General features: G+C 36.4%; 2 protein-coding genes across 3 annotated transcripts; one reads left to right on the forward strand and one right to left on the reverse strand.

Annotated features, from left to right (window-relative positions):
- Positions 1 to 1,435: 1,435 nt before the first annotated feature.
- stk16 (serine/threonine kinase 16) lies at positions 1,436 to 8,453 on the reverse strand. The gene is made up of 8 exons (XM_028439111.1): positions 8,329 to 8,453; positions 6,810 to 6,935; positions 5,706 to 5,925; positions 5,492 to 5,625; positions 5,138 to 5,225; positions 3,649 to 3,777; positions 3,380 to 3,501; positions 1,436 to 1,958 (listed from the first exon to the last, which is right to left on the reverse strand). The coding sequence occupies exons 2-8, from the start codon at positions 6,893 to 6,895 to the stop codon at positions 1,820 to 1,822; spliced, it is 918 nt and encodes a 305-aa protein (XP_028294912.1). The 5' UTR covers positions 6,896 to 6,935; positions 8,329 to 8,453; the 3' UTR covers positions 1,436 to 1,819.
- A 359-nt stretch (positions 8,454 to 8,812) lies between these two features.
- pcnp (PEST proteolytic signal containing nuclear protein) lies at positions 8,813 to 14,671 on the forward strand. 2 transcript variants are annotated; one of them, XM_028443321.1, is made up of 5 exons: positions 8,813 to 8,880; positions 11,285 to 11,511; positions 12,856 to 12,930; positions 13,514 to 13,569; positions 13,653 to 14,671. In XM_028443321.1, the coding sequence occupies exons 1-5, from the start codon at positions 8,841 to 8,843 to the stop codon at positions 13,762 to 13,764; spliced, it is 510 nt and encodes a 169-aa protein (XP_028299122.1). In that variant the 5' UTR covers positions 8,813 to 8,840; the 3' UTR covers positions 13,765 to 14,671. The 2 variants fall into 2 exon arrangements, with proteins under 2 accessions (XP_028299122.1, XP_028299121.1); XM_028443320.1 differs by having other exon boundaries at positions 8,815 to 8,880; positions 11,282 to 11,511.
- Positions 14,672 to 15,779: the final 1,108 nt, after the last annotated feature.

A 15,779-nucleotide genomic window follows, 5' to 3' on the forward strand; every position in this document is an offset into this window, starting at 1 on the left:
AGTACAGGGACAGTTCTTTTCTTCTTCTAAGCTTCATTATGGTCCACATTGCTGCAATACAGTCACAGAAGCATCAAAATGCAACTCCAATGCCCCAAATTTGCCACGGTGTATAATTAAAAGTACCACAACTTTAGGTGTTAAGTTCAGGGGCTGCCTGAGCGAGCAGAAGTGTTAAAAAAAATAACAAATGTAAATAGTTCAACCAGAGACGAAAACAAGCACAGCCCGGAATGGTTGTCGGTTTAAAGTAATGTGAAAATGTGAAATCACATTTTAAAGTGCAATAATAAACAGAGGTGTGATTTAAATCTTATAATAACAAGACAAAAAAGCTCTACTGTGTGTATTAATATAGGAAGGGATGCAATATGTTGTTCATGGCGAGAGCAAAGGAGGAGTTTTCCTCCTTTTGTCGCATTAAAACAGGAATTAAGCCAGAAATGCAAGTAATCCACACAATTCCATTCACATGCTTAATTAACCAAAATATAAATAATAGGATAGGTTTCAAACTGAGGTAACACTCGTTTTATGGAACGTTTAGCAGAACTTGTGGTCGAGGAAAAGGAATATTTTTTTTTTTACTAATATATATAGCAATAATCCTCACAGTATTATAGGCTCTCGTTATTTTTGAAGATAAACAACCTGCCAGCACCTTTGAAAAGCTCATAGTCTCCCTTTTAATACGCGTTATGGAATCCTGTTAATTTAAACTAACAGGGATGAGATATGGCAAAAGTAAACGTCTCAGGACGAAGTGAGCGAGCAGCCATGCCGGCTTCAATTTCAACCAACAATAGCAAAGAAAATATAACCCCATGGTCTCAATCATTTTTGGATCGTGACCCCATTTTTATATCACAAATTTCTGGCGACCTCAAAGAGTTTTTTCTAGAATTCGTTTTTGATCATGTTTGTTAAACTGTGTAACAAATACAGAGTACTCAGGATTAGTGCACAAAGTGACAACAAACACCAGCTCAGGTGCTTTATACTGTTTTTTTCTATTTCTTATTTTCTTTATTCTGCATTTTATTTTAATTCCATTTTTATTTGAGAAAGTGATAGTATAGAATACAGTTGTTTAAGATTGTGTTATGTTTAAATTTGGAAAGGAATAATTAAAAAAAAAAATATATATATATATATATTTTCAATCAGTAATTATTTCTAACCCAATCCAGGTGACCCCATTTAATTTTTAGGTGACCCTGCATGGGGCCACGACCCCAGGGTTGGAAAAACAATGGTCTAATATGTTAAGGTTGCATTTATTCAGACAACATTTTTCAGGAGATATTTACTTTGATCTCCTGACAAGTTTCGACTGCCAACTGCCAGTCTTCGTCAGAGGCATCTACTGATTGCTTTGATGTATCCCTACATGCTATATCCTAAGGAAAGCATCAAAGAATCTTCTGTTTGCTTTCATGTGTCCTTATGACAGTAGGAGACCAAAGTAAATTTCAAAGTACTGTAAATTTCAAAGTAAATTTCCTGAAAAAGTTGTCTGAATAAATGAAAAATTAACATATTTCAAAAAAGAGCTAGAATTATCACCATAGTCTGATTCCTCTTTTCAAATAAAAGACTGATTGTAACAGTAAAACTGGTGCCTTGTGTTTTTAAATGTTGAAACCCATTTGAAATCCACACATGCAGCATTGGATTCAAACTAACATCTTTACGTTTCACGATCAAACCACACAGAGTTGGAAAATGCTTAAGGCATTCAAGAGTGAGAATCAGTACCCAGTCAATAAATAATAGAAAGTGTTTCTAATGGAAAAAGGCAGAAAGTTCCTTTTACTGATCAGACCATGTTGGTTTGAGTGTTGGGACTGCGACTCTGCAGATCCTGGACCTGGTCGAGAACCCAGCTGATGTTTGGTCTTTCCTGAGGGTTCGACGCCATGATGGAGCTCAGCAGCATCTTCAGGCCTTCAGAGTAACTGGGAATAAAACAGACGGACAACGGGCATCAACTGGAAACCCACACAAACCATTGAAATTATTTACATGCAAAGCTCACACAGAAATGTCACAGGGGGTTAAATCCAGGCTGCTGTTTTAGCATCAGTGCTAACCACTACAATACTGTGCTGTTTTGCCCAAATACAATGAGTCATTATTTGATTCACTAGAGTACAATAAACAAAAAGTCTTTTTTCTTGGCTCAGAATAAAAAAAAGGGGGGGCGAGGGCCCTGAAGGAATGCCAGGGAGTGATTCTACTCTGAGTGAAAGAGGAGGTAGAGTAGAGTGATTTCTCCACTGATGTGATGAAAGGAGATCTCAGTCACAAAACACAAAGCAACACTTTCTGATTTCCTGAGTACATCACTGACTTTCCTTTGGTCATAAACTTTAGGTCATAACTGAGAAATCATGATTCCAGATGCAAACAGCTGTGATGAGCTTCTTTAGTGGGGCTGGTGACACAATTATTTCAGTGATTTACAAACATTTGAATTTAAAGTGGAATAAAATAATAACAATAATACATTTTATTTACAAGCGCTTTTCAAAAACTCAAAGACGATTTACAACAACTACACACCAGTCAAAAAAGAAACTACCAACAATAAAGGTAAATACAGAAATTACATAACAATCATAAGTAACAGAAAGACGTGTTGTGCTCACCTTATCTTGGTTATACATGCACATGCACGCACATGCACATGCACATGCACATGCACGCCCATGCATTTATTGTTTTAAAGATATGTAAAATGTAGATTTTATAACATTTTAATTAAGTTGGTCCCAAGTCGACATTGATATCAGATATCGTTCCGATATCAGCAAAAAAAAAAAAAAAAGAGTATCGATTATATCGGCTTTCATCTAAAATTTCTGATACAAGCAGTTCATTCCAAAGTCTATCCAGCAGCATTTATCCAGTTGTTTTCAGGGTTTTCTAATTAATCCTTTTATTTATTCTGATTAAAGAATATTCTTATGTTTAAGTTTAAAAAAAAAGATTCAAACTGTTTTTTTTTCTTCATTTTTTTTTAAACACAATCTATTCTATACTTTCACTTTCTTAAATATAAATAATGCTCAAATAACTTGCAGCACATAAAAATATCTGAGCTGGTGCATCATATTGCTGGCTAAACTAAATAATATTTGTAACAGAGTATAAAAAACGATCAAAAACTAATAATAAACAAATAAAAAAAAAAAGGTCTTTGGGGTCGCCAGAAATTTCGTGATATTAAAATGGGATCACAGTAGCCAAAGTTGCCATATCTGTATTGTATCAGATGGGAGAAAGTTGTATGGGGACATCCCTAATTTTAAACTACTTAGCACGTCTCCCTGTTTTTGTTTCGTCGTAAAAGCAGTTCATGACATTAAGATCTGACCTGCAGGATGCTGGAATGGTGACTGGATTCTGGACGGCCAAGGCTACGCTGTCCCCTTTCTGAAAGACCAGATCATAGGGCCCCTCCAACATCATCATGCAGTAGAGCACGCAGCCAAGTGACTGCAGGAATCAAAAGAGATCAAAGACAAATCAAAAAACAACAGCAGTTTTTTTTATCTTGAGGATTTTAAGATAAACTTGTCAAAAAGCTAAACTGCTAGTCATGGACAATCTAAGAGGGAAAACCACAACCAGACCAGACCTTACCCAGATGTCAGTGCGCTCATCTATAATGCAGTGGCTCTCCACATTAAAGAGCTCAGGAGCTCTGTAGGAAATAGTGCAGCGCTGAGCTGCCCAGTCCTGTATGGTCATGGCCTCTCGGGAACCCCTAACCTGTACATTGAGGATTAATAAAACTAATCATATGACATTAACAATCAGAAATGCAAGATATGGATGTTTAAGGGGGCAGACATTCACAATTATTTCAAAATTACTCCTGCAATAACAAACATAACCAAGAACAGTCACACCATTGCTCTTTGAACTAAAAAGAAGAAAAAACAACTTGCTTTGCAAAACATTCTTCACTTCCAACATCAATGTGTTACATACAATAATGCAGTAATGCCTAGGTTCACAAAGTGGGGTACGGGTACCCCCTGGGGTAGGCAAATTGTCATAGGGAGTACATGAGTGAAAATTAAACATTGGAAACTAGAATATAAATAACGCAGCTAATGCTTATGCTAGGTTAATGCTAATGCTAGGCTAATGGTAGGTTAAAGCTACTGCTAAGTGAATGCTAATGTTATGTTGTTCGACTAATGCTATTATTAGGCTAATGCTAATGCTCGGTTAAAGATTATGCTAAATCAATGCTCATGCTAGGGTAATGCTAGGTCAATGTTATTGCTCAACGAATGGTAAAGCTAGGTTAAAGCTAATGCTAGGTCAATGTTAATGCTAGGCAAATGTTATTGCTAGGATAATGTTAACGCTAGAATCAAAAATAGCTAATGTTAATGCTAAGCTAAGGCATGATGACAAGCATTTTCTTCAGGAAATGCAAACATTCCAGTTATTATTATTATCATGTAGGATATGCAAAAATCAGGGACAAATTTCACTGTAGTTCTACATTTTGTATGACATTATGTTTATTAAGTTTGCAGGAATAGGGGGTACATGGCTTCAGGTTAAAGGTGTGAAGGGGTATGGGACTGTGGAAAGTTTGGGAACCACTGCAGTAATGGATTAGCTTGGGGTTGCTGATTTTAAAATGTTTCACTGCCATCTAGTGGCTGAATATTGAACTTCTCCAGAAGACATTGTTCACTCAATATTAGAGTAATAGAGTAACTTCATTGATCTCCCAGTGGGGAAATTTACTGTCATGACAGCTCAGATAAAGTGGAAGGAAAACAACAACAGAAGGCAACACAGAATAACCAAAATACAACCAAAAAATAGTGCAATGAAGGAGAAAAACATGAGAATACAATAATAGAGGCTAAATAGAAATAGAATATAATACTATAAAAAGCATAAAGAATATAGATATGTATTCTTATCTTATAAGAACTCAGCACAGACTGAATTGGTTCTGAACGTCTACTATGATGCAGCGTGTGGGAATACATATAAAAAGAAAAGCACTTGTCTTAACTTTCACTAAAACTATGGCGATTTCTTAATATTAGCATGAAAATACAAAAGGCCATGTGCACATTGTAAGATGTGGGTGTTTTACCTCAATCTTGGCACGGTTCATTGAACCAAGATCCATCAGGATCGGCCTGTCTTCCTCATCCAGGAGCACATTTGTTGGCTTCAAATCTCTGTAGAAAAAAGAAAGAAAAACTAAGAAGCTCACACGAGTGATCATCCATATTTAAAGTGCATTTGTTCATATTTGAGGAAAAAACTAAATAAACTAAGAAATTATGCACAATCAGTATGTGCACACACAGGTGTTTAATATTTGCATATTCAGTGACGAGGATCATGTACAGTGCTTTATCTTTCTGTATGTTTCTTTTCAGATCTTAGGTTAATAAGAATAAAAATACATACACAAAGCAAACATTAAACAAAGTTAATGTACCTGTGTGCATAGCCTTTTTCGTGAATCGTCTTTAATCCAGAGCAGATTCCACGGAAGATTTTTAAAATCTGCCTTTCGGGCATCAGGCTCCCCTTGTCTCGTAGCTTCTCCAGAACATTCCACAAACTCCCCTTCTGTTCGCACAACACACCGACACGTGAGAAAAGCTCAGCCTTGGTTCACATTCACAAAGGCTGCAGCAAAAATAACTCACTCTAATGTAAGGCAGAAGTAACCAGGCCTCAGTCCTCCCTCCACGATCCACAAAGGCATGTGCAACCAGGTTTAGGATGTTGGGGTGATTAAACATCTGATGCATCTCCACCTCAGTTTGGGCCTCATGGCGGCCCTCGCGGTCGTGGCACAGGATTCTCTTCAGGGCAAAGAAGCGGCCATCCTTCACTCCTTCTACCAGGTCCACAAAACTGAACCCACTGAAGAGGCAACACAGACAAAAAAAAGATTCTTATGTGTGTGATAATCAAAACTGGAGTGTAAAAAAACTGAAAAAGTGACAACAAATGAGTGAATGTAAAGGTGCGTTCACACCGAACGCGACTGTAGCGCTGCAGTCGCTTCCATCGCCCCTGATGTGTCACTTGCACATAGTGGTGCTTTTTGGTCGTTCCATCGCTTCAGTGATGTGATCACCAGGGAACAGTGTGTTTGTGTGTGTGTGTGTGTTGAGCCGGTGACAGGGTAGAGAGAAAGAGAGAGAAGGTTGATCACTTCTTTTCCCTCGTGCTCCGATTTTATGGCTGAAATTATCAACTTATGGAGATAGTAAAGGATGAGTTCACTCAGAATGTGTTATGATCAGTAGTTACTGTGGTTTTCAAGAAGTTAACCGCTTTAATTTGGCCCTGATAACTTGAGGAAGTTGTACAGCCCTCCACTGCACTGTAGCAGGAGGGAGGGGCTGCAGCCTCCGCTCTACAGACAGTGAAGGACGGGAGAGTTGTCGCTTGAAGTCACTTAAAAAGTTCCAATTTTTCAACTTTGAGCATCGAGGTCGCTCTCGACCTCGTTGCTAAAATCACGCAATAACGTCGCTTGATGGGAGATAACTTGAGGTTGCATCATTTACATTGATTTTAATGTAACCGAGTTGCTTCAGTCGTTCAGTGTGAACGCATCTTTAGACTTAATGCAGTATGTCAGACATTGTATTAAGCAAACATGTCCCAAAGATCATCAGTGAACCTTGGTGAATTAAAAGATTTTTTTTTTTTAAAAGCTTTGTTTTAAATGCCTATGAAGGTTAAAAGAAATACAAGAAAACGCAAAATACTCAGAGTCAACAAATTCATAAACTTACCCTTCATCGAGCTTCTGGACAAAGTAATATTTCTTGTTTTCAATGGTTATGGAGCCACGGGAGCATATGCACAAGGTCTGCCCCATCCTGACTGACGCATTGCTTTTACACAAAGCTTTTAGAGGCCTGTGAGAGATGAGGTGACAACATTATTGGAGACATTAAAGTCACAAATAGAAAACGTAATGGAAAGTAACTCGATGCACAAAAGCGTCTATGACATGACCAATATCAATACTCAATATCTCATTTATTGGATTATATCGGCCTGCATCTAAAATCTCCATTGTAAGCACTTTCTTTGAGATTTCTTATTTATTCTATTCAATAGTAGAACATTCTTGTGTTTTAAGTTCAACTTGTTATTTTGCACTTTAAAAATATATTGTTTGTTTTTATTGGATTTATTAAGGTTTTTTCAATGAGTTCTAATTTATTGTTTTTTTTTTCTCCAATTCAATTGTAGAATATTTTTATGATTGTCGTCCAAATGTATGCATCCCATTGATTAATAATCAATTACGGTACCTTTGGCCACACATTATCCCATCAAATTTACGCTATTTACTTCAATGGATCATTTTCCATAGATCTTGATGATAAAATATGAATAAATTCACTCAAACATTTTCCCCTGCAGTGCAGAGCTGCAGACCCATCAAATTTAAGGACAAATAGACAACCTGATGTCTATTTGTATATATATATATATATGCTTTAGAAATATTTTGAATGAAAAAAAACAACATTAAAACATAGAAAAGAAAGAAAAGAAAACGCATATAATTAAATAAAAGACTGTTAATTAAATAGAAGTGCACACCTCCAGGAAAATGTACAAATGTACAAATATAATACCTTTTTTTTTTTTTAAAGAGAGAGAATGAACGGTTATAAGAGACCAAGACTAATTTAGAGTACACATGTAGCAAAAAAACTGAATCATTTTTACCATCAGTGTTAAGAGTTCCTTTCGTCCCAGTCACAAAAACAACACAATATATTTATAGAAAGGTTTCCTATGATGAGATAAACAAGGTTTGAATGATTTTAGGTAATTTTAAGGGTGGGGATAAGTATTTGTTACGATTATATGAAGATTGTGTTACAGCTACAGTATGAAATGGTTAATTTTGAACCTACTTTGGAGCAATTTCAGTGGCTGTGACAAAGGAACTCTTTACCCATCATTAAATATGAGCAAAACTAAACGCACCGGTTGAAAGAAAATCACATGGCATAATGACAACAAACTTAACATTAGGAGATGACTAAAAACCTCTGTACTACAAATATATGCAGCAATGTGTGAGGTTTGCTGACACAGTCCACCATCTGTTATTCATCAGCTAGCTTAGCAGAGACACTTCCAGCCAACAACAGACTGAACACTGCGTAAACCTTCATTCTAGAGACATTTAAATCCAGCTACGGTTTCATTTCTGTTGAATACGAAACAGAATGTGAACAAACCAACACATAAAACTCAAACTTTCACCCTTAGCATTGCTTTGTTTACCTTATAAGCTTGTTTTCATGTTGCTGTACCTTCGTCTTCTTCTACGGTATCGCCTTAAACTGTTTCAATGGGTCCTCCAACCGGTTTATTAGCGCTCTACCGCCACGAACCGCACTGGAGTCCACATAATCAAATAAAAAATAATACTACTAATAATAATTTTTGCAAATTCATCCCCTTTCATTTTTACTTAATTCTAAATCATGCCATGGGACGGATTATATGGCTCACACAGGTCGAATTTTTCCCTAAAGTCTTACACGCTGCATTTTGATCCCATTTGTTGGATTTCAACCAAGAAACTGTTTAATTTTTAAATTTTCCACACTCGTATTTTTTATTCGTGTCTTCCTTTCTGTATTGTTGTAAAAATGTCGCTGTTTCCATATAAAATCTGATTTTAAAAAGAAAAATCTCTTCTTTGTAGGACGCTTTCCGTTTTCGACCAACAGCGCAGCGTCAAATATCATTTAGTGGCCAAAACCGGAACAGCAGCTTCAGTAAAAGAAATCATGGCGGATTACAAGCAAAACAAGAAGAGCGACGACGGAGGTGATATTTATGCTGCTTTAATAACCCCTTAAATATGTCGGGAGCATGTAATAATGTAATTCTGTTTTTTTTTTAATGTGCTAGTTACTCACATACCTGCCCCTTATTTGTGATAGATATCTTTAGCGTTACCTGTGTGGGCTAATGTGAGCTAAAGCTAATGCTAACCTAGTGCACAGTATCTCATCAGAGCTTTAGTTACTGTTAGCAGGACTGGTGCGCATATAGAAAGTATGATTAGTTGATGTGCGTTATCTAAACAGTCCTCGTAAATGATCTCTTGTACTGGTATTGTTGGATATTTCTCAAACACCAGTAAACATTTAAGTTAAAGCAGCTTCAGCAGCTAAAGGGACAGTTCAACGAGTGTGTATGCATTGTCATTAAGTTACCATGTGTCATAATTTTAAAAAAAAAACTTCGCTCAATGTGAACTAAACACTTGACTTAGTCTTGTATAGTTTATCATTGTATAATTATTTAGTTTTTAATGCTGTGACCCAACAACAGTACTATAACATGCATGTCAAAGCAAACACAGTTATCAGTATAATTTCATCTGTGATTATTTGTAGATTTATCAACTATTTACTACCCTGAACAGTAGAAAATATGCATCAATGGTGGATATTTTAATCAAATTGGGTGTTTTGTGAACAAAAAAAAACTGTTTCTCAAACTTTAATACTTCTTCATATAAAGAAGTATTATACTACTATAATACATGGGCTTAGACTAGAGAAATGAATTTGTCATCACATTTATTGTGTATAGCAGAGATGGGCAACCGCAAAAATGTGATTGTCTGATCCAAGGGCAACATTATCAATATTCATGTCATGTTTTGTTTGTTTTTAGTCATTTTGGGTTGTGGTTTGTTTTTACTTTTCTGTTAATTTTGTTGTTGTGTGTTTTTGGAGTTATTTTGTCATCTTGTAAATTGTTCAGTTATTTTTTATCTATCATCATTAGCAATTTTAGTTTAATTGTATCTATTTCTGTTGTCAGTTTTGTATATTTTTGTTTCCTTTTTTTTTGGTATTTTTCTGCAATTCTGAATGTTTTGAGTCATTTCATATATTTCATTTTTGGCAGTGGCTGTCAATACGTAACATGTCCATATACCGGCATTCTATCCGCACGCAACGCCCCTAAGTGGCCAGTTTAAATCACGTGGTGCACCTATCATGTGACCTAAACTGGCCAATGAGACGCTACGCACTTGTACTTCTGTTTGTATTAATACTAACCCTAACCTACGTTACAGACTAACTAACCCTAACCTACGCTACGGACTAACTAACCCTAACTTACATGAGGGACTAACTAACCCTAGCCCACATTACGGACTAACTAACCCTAACCTACGTTACGGACTAACTAACCCTAATCTACATTTTGGACTAACTAATCCTAACCTACGTTTTGGACTAACTAATCCTAACACTAACCTACGTTTTGGACTAACTAATCCTAACACTAACCTACGTTTTGGACTAACTAATCCTAACACTAACCTACGTTACGGACTGACCCTAATTTACATTACGGACTAACTAACCCTAACCCTAATCTACGTTTTGGACTAACTAACCCAAATCTACGTTTTGGACTAACTAACCCTAACCTACATTGCAGACTAACTAATCCTAACCCCTAACCTACGTTGCAGACTAACTAATCCTAACCTACATTTTGGACTAACTAATCCTAACACTAACCTACGTTACGGACTAACAATAACACGCGTTACGGACTAACTAACCTTCACCCTAAACTGCGTTACGGACTAATTAAAACTAACCGCACGGAATGGTCACGTGACTTCCAATAACGTCATCTTTCGTACGGATGGAATGCCGGTATATGGATATGTATTACGTACTTGGAGACACTTCCATTATTTTTGTGTATATTTTTGTAATTTTATGTTTGTTATTTTTTTCATTGTGTTTGTTTAATTATGGGGTCACACAAAATTAGACCACGTGATGCATATGGCCCCTAGACCACCTGTTGACCTTGTCAGCAAATAGCACTTGAATATTGACATTGCTAATCTCTTTGCCACATCTATATATCTTTATGCATAAAACGTTTAAACATACTTTATTTATTCACCCACTGTGGTTTACCTAGTGCTTTTTTTGGGGTTATAAAAATATTTTAATAAAGGGATTTTTTTTCATCTTCTGCAGAATCTTATAATTATTTTTGTTAATTTCCCCTCTACTGCTTTATCTGTTTTGTTTTATTTTAATTATTGAATACTTCCTCAGGTGTCCTTAAAATAAAGCTAATTGATACACGTTTGAGTACTAGTAGCCACACAGGTAACGTTGATAGTTGTCCTTATTCCCAGTAACCAGTTGTTCACCTTGGTGAGTTGTCTTGCCTCAAGCAGGGCCGCTGGAGGAGGGAGGCAGAGTGAAAACTAAGCCTGTCTCTTGTAGCACTGTGGGAGGAGGAGGGACAGCGGTCAAGCGCACATCTCAGCATTTATCATCCGAGGATGAAGAGGAGACCGCAGCAGAGCCTGCAGCCCCTCGCAAACTCTCCAAAATAGGCTTTAATATGAGCAGCCAGGCGGCCAAGAAAGGAAACGCCATATCAATCAAGCTGGGAGCATCAGTGAGTAAACACAGAATGCATGGATTCAAAATAACAATTTCAGTCACTGATTGCAGCAAAATGTTAATTTGGGACACGAGATATTTATTTTAGAGCATGTGTTCTCAACTCAGACTTGTTTTTTGTGCATCACCACAAGTTGCGTTTTTATTAACCCAGTAGAGCTATTCGTACCTTTACCAGTAGGAGGCAGTATTTGGTTGTTTTCAGAGCGTTTCAATCTCTATTTATTGATAATAGGGCTGTGCAATTAATCGAAATTCGATTACAAATTCAATTATTACACCCAACGATTATAAAAATAATGTAGAGAAAAAAAAAACTTGTCTTGAAAATAATAAATTAAATTTTGTATACGCTATTTGCTAAATAAAACAAACTTGTACGATTTCAGATATCTACAAATAATAAAAGCTTGGCACACACCTATTAATAATACTAACTTTGAGTTGTTTAATTCAGTGGTACACATTTTATTTATGTTTAAAGACTATACATATTTTATATTGTTTTGTACAAAAGATAAATAACTTTTTGGTTGACAAATTATCGTTTGAATAATCGTGAATTCAATTATGACTAAAATAATCATGATTATAATTTTTTCTATAATCGAGCAGCCCTAATTGATAATATACATTTTGTGCTTGTTTTTCTGGATGAAATATTTTTGAAATAATTCATGACTTTGTGGTTTTCAGCAAAATTTGACAAAATTCTTAGAAAACAGATGTGATGAACTGATATCAATTAATCAATCACATTTTATTTGTATAGCACCTGTCTTACAAATTCAATTGTAGATCAAAGTGGTTCACAGCAATGTGCTAATGTTGATTGACAAAAGTTAAAAATGATTTTAAAAAAAAGTTTAGAGACTAATGCACACAGAAGTCATTTAATTTAACACATAATTAAAAAGAGAACAAAATAAGTCAGAGAAAAAAACAACGCGGAAAAGAGAACAATTTTTAAAATATAAAACATTAAAATTAGCATTAAAACATTAAAGCCAGACTGAATAAATAGGTTTTTAGGGGTAATATGTGCTCTCCTTTTGGTCTTGGTCAGCACTCTTGCATTATGACACATAGATCATCATGTCTAACTGCACAATTGGAAATCTTCCTCCATTTGTGTCACGGTTAGATTTTTAAGCCTCAAGGTTCTGAAGCCAGACCCCCCCTGAGTATTAGTAATGTCATTGTTCTATCAGTAAAACTCATTCAGAATTGGATCAATTTAGTTGTTAATAGATCCAAATGCATCTGAAACAATAAGACATGTAGGATATTTGATATGTGGGTGATTTTCCTGAATTGTCTGGTCCTCCATGTGTTATAGAAACCCAAAGAGCCTGCACCATCACTTCCTCCAAAGAAGCCAGGGCTTGCATCAGTTTTCAACGAGGAGGATGATGTGAGTACAGCGTAACGTATAATAATACATCTTCTAACAACACGTTTCCATAGGCTGACTCCATAGGCATCAGTTCAGTTTATTTACAATGTATTTGGTCACACTAAGTTAATTTGTTTTGTTTCTCAACGCCCCCTTCTCTCTTTTTTCTCTTATTCCATAAAATTTGACATATGTATTTTTTGTTTTGAAAGAAAGAGATTGTTTTGGAATATAGAGCAAATAATTGAATCTAAATGAATTTCATTGTATTTTCAGTGCTTCCCTTACCAATGAATTATAGTCGAAAACATCATTAAAATGCATAGTTTTAAGTAAAACAGTATCTAAATTTCCCACTGGCCTGGGACCCAGTAAGATTTATTTTCATGGGGTCCAACAACCCTGGCACGCCCCTGGGTGGGAATCATTAAAAGTTTTGGCCCAGCTGTCAAGGTTTTTATTCAGTACATGACAATCACATGAAACATGAAATAAGTGCTGCAGATGCATTTTATTCTGGCCTTACTTAAAAGCACCCACCCCCCACTTTTCAAAACAAACTGATGTATTTGGCTGACTCTGCTCTTGTTTTTGTGTGTAGAGTGAACCTGAGGAGATGCCTCCAGAGGCAAAGATGAGGATGAAGAATATTGGCAGGTACAAATATTTTTTTTTTTTTTAATAAAAAGCTATATATTTTTGTTGTTGTTGGAAGCCCTGACTTGCTGCTGTGTTTTCAGGGAAACCCCAACATCTGCGGGACCAAATTCCTTCAACAAAGGCAAACAAGGCTTCTCTGATCAGAAAAAGGTTTGGGAGAGGAAGATGAAGGCCCAGGCAGAAAAACTGTGAACATCTATCACAGCTGTGTTCACGGGGATCGATGATGTGCAGGCTTGCACGAAGGCTCAAATCATTCTTCACTTTCCCTTCATATGCATGATGTGGGCAGAGCTTCAGGGATTCTTAGTGAGGAATACTTTAGGCCTTCTCTGGTAGTGACTGTCCTGATGTTCATGTCCCTGAACGCTGCTGGCTGATTGGAAATAGAAGCAGCAGTTTTATGCTTCTGCTTAAGAAGTGCAGGCCAGCGTGGAGGAGAAAGGGCAGAACATTTATTTTTTTTTAAATGTATTGCAGTTATTATTTGCTGGCCAGTGTTGAAGTCCAGCTTACTTTGTACCAGCGTTGGACATCTATTTGTTGTGGATTCGTCCTGTTGGGTTTTTTTGTGTGACTGAGTGTGATTTGTGATGTTTTCTTTTTGTAATTCAAAAAATGCAAGATAATGGTAATGTGTTCCAAGGCTACAGGGTTTAATTTCTCTATCAATATCAGAAAACTGCTTTGAACTGTCATAATAAATGCCTTTTTGGGCTTTGAGCCTGTAATACCACATTTTAATGCTTTGATCAATCTGCAAAACTTGTCAAAGAAATGCAATATCATTGCACTTCCAGGTAGCTGGTCAATTGAATTTGTCATATATATACATATATATATATATACAGTATATAAATACAAGAAACACAGAATGTTGTGTTCAGAATGAGAGTGCTTTTTCAACTATCAGTGCTAGCCATATTGAAACCAATAGTCTTTAATTTTTGGTATATGTTGTACCTCTATTAAACACCTTCTGTCCAAAGCTCATATTGGATGTCACCTTTACCAATGTATCGTTACCGTTGTAAATTGTAGACATCACTAAACTGTTATCAACTGCCAGATTTGATTAAATCTAAATTCTGTCAAAAAAGTTTTGTTTTACTGCTTAAACCACCAACATTCATTTTATGGGTGTGCAATAAAACTCACTTTCTGTTTTTGGCTTTAGAATTTAAGTGTTAAAGGTGCAGTCTGTATCTTTCAGATCCCTCTCCCTGCCGCTCTCTTGCCCTGCCTCCAAGCTTTCTGAAGTTCCTCTCTCAGAGGTGCTAACAAGCTAACATTAGCCCAACATCGCAGTAATACAATATGCTCTGTTAAAAGCATATTACTGCAACGCTTCTCTCTCTCAATGTGCACACACCTCAGCAGCAGCAGCGTAACAACACAGTGTCACTCACAGCAGCCCACACGGAGCACGCACACAAACACATGCACTACAGAATTTTAGTGTAACAGTTACAAATCAAACGTAATGTAAATCAAGCAGCAGTATTTACCTTTCAAGCAAAAAAGGTCCCAAATTCCATCTTCTACTCCTCCAGACCCTACACTGTAAAAAAGACGGCGCTCCAGGCACTACCTCACTATGAACATTGCTGTGTTTTGGCCCCGGCAGAAAGGGGCGGGGGGTGTGAGCAACAGCTGTCAGACAGGCTATCAAACACAATCCTGGCTCTGATTGGTTCTTTTTGCTCGGTCGCGGTGCATCAATGCACTCAATGAGCTTGTTTTTTTTTTTTCACACAGACTACTAGTTTGATGTAAAGCTGTCCTTGCATTGTGACAGCTTTAGCAAGTATGACAAAGAGTTACAGACTGCACCTTTAAAAGAATGAAATAAGTACCATGTCCTTGTAATTCACAATGAGGATTATCAGTTTCACACATTATACCAGGAGCTTCCTCCCGTCTGGTTGTTTCTTATAAAAGTGTAGGACACACTTAGCAACAATTTTTACCTCCGATACAATATCGATATTGTGGCTGTAAGTATCAGATGATGTCAGCACCAGTCGTTCATACTTATGACTATTTTTGTTGTGTGGAATGTTAGAAAAGTCTTGATCCAGTGATATTACTCAGAACAATAGTCAGCAACACTGTAGGTATGAGAAAAATGTCCCCATTTATTATTAACCTATGGGTTACACACACACATTTTATAATTAACAAAATGACATTTGTTAATAGGATTA

This window comes from Gouania willdenowi, chromosome 3 (assembly GCF_900634775.1).
Source record: "Gouania willdenowi chromosome 3, fGouWil2.1, whole genome shotgun sequence".
NCBI lineage: Eukaryota > Metazoa > Chordata > Actinopteri > Blenniiformes > Gobiesocidae > Gouania > Gouania willdenowi.

Bases quoted from the DNA above. Each gene is read 5' to 3' on its own strand.
- stk16 (XM_028439111.1), bottom strand. From the start codon at position 6,895: ATGGGGCAGACCTTGTGCATATGCTCCCGTGGCTCCATAACCATTGAA. The intron at 5,926-6,809 runs GTAAGTTTATGA...TTGCCTCTTCAG, and splicing joins GTCCAGAAGCTCGATGAAGG to TGGGTTCAGTTTTGTGGACC. The intron at 1,959-3,379 runs GTCAGATCTTAA...TTTTATTCCCAG, and splicing joins ACCATTCCAGCATCCTGCAG to TTACTCTGAAGGCCTGAAGA.
- pcnp (XM_028443320.1), top strand. From the start codon at position 8,841: ATGGCGGATTACAAGCAAAACAAGAAGAGCGACGACGGAG. The intron at 12,931-13,513 runs GTGAGTACAGCG...TTTTGTGTGTAG, and splicing joins TTTTCAACGAGGAGGATGAT to AGTGAACCTGAGGAGATGCC. The intron at 13,570-13,652 runs GTACAAATATTT...CTGTGTTTTCAG, and splicing joins AGGATGAAGAATATTGGCAG to GGAAACCCCAACATCTGCGG.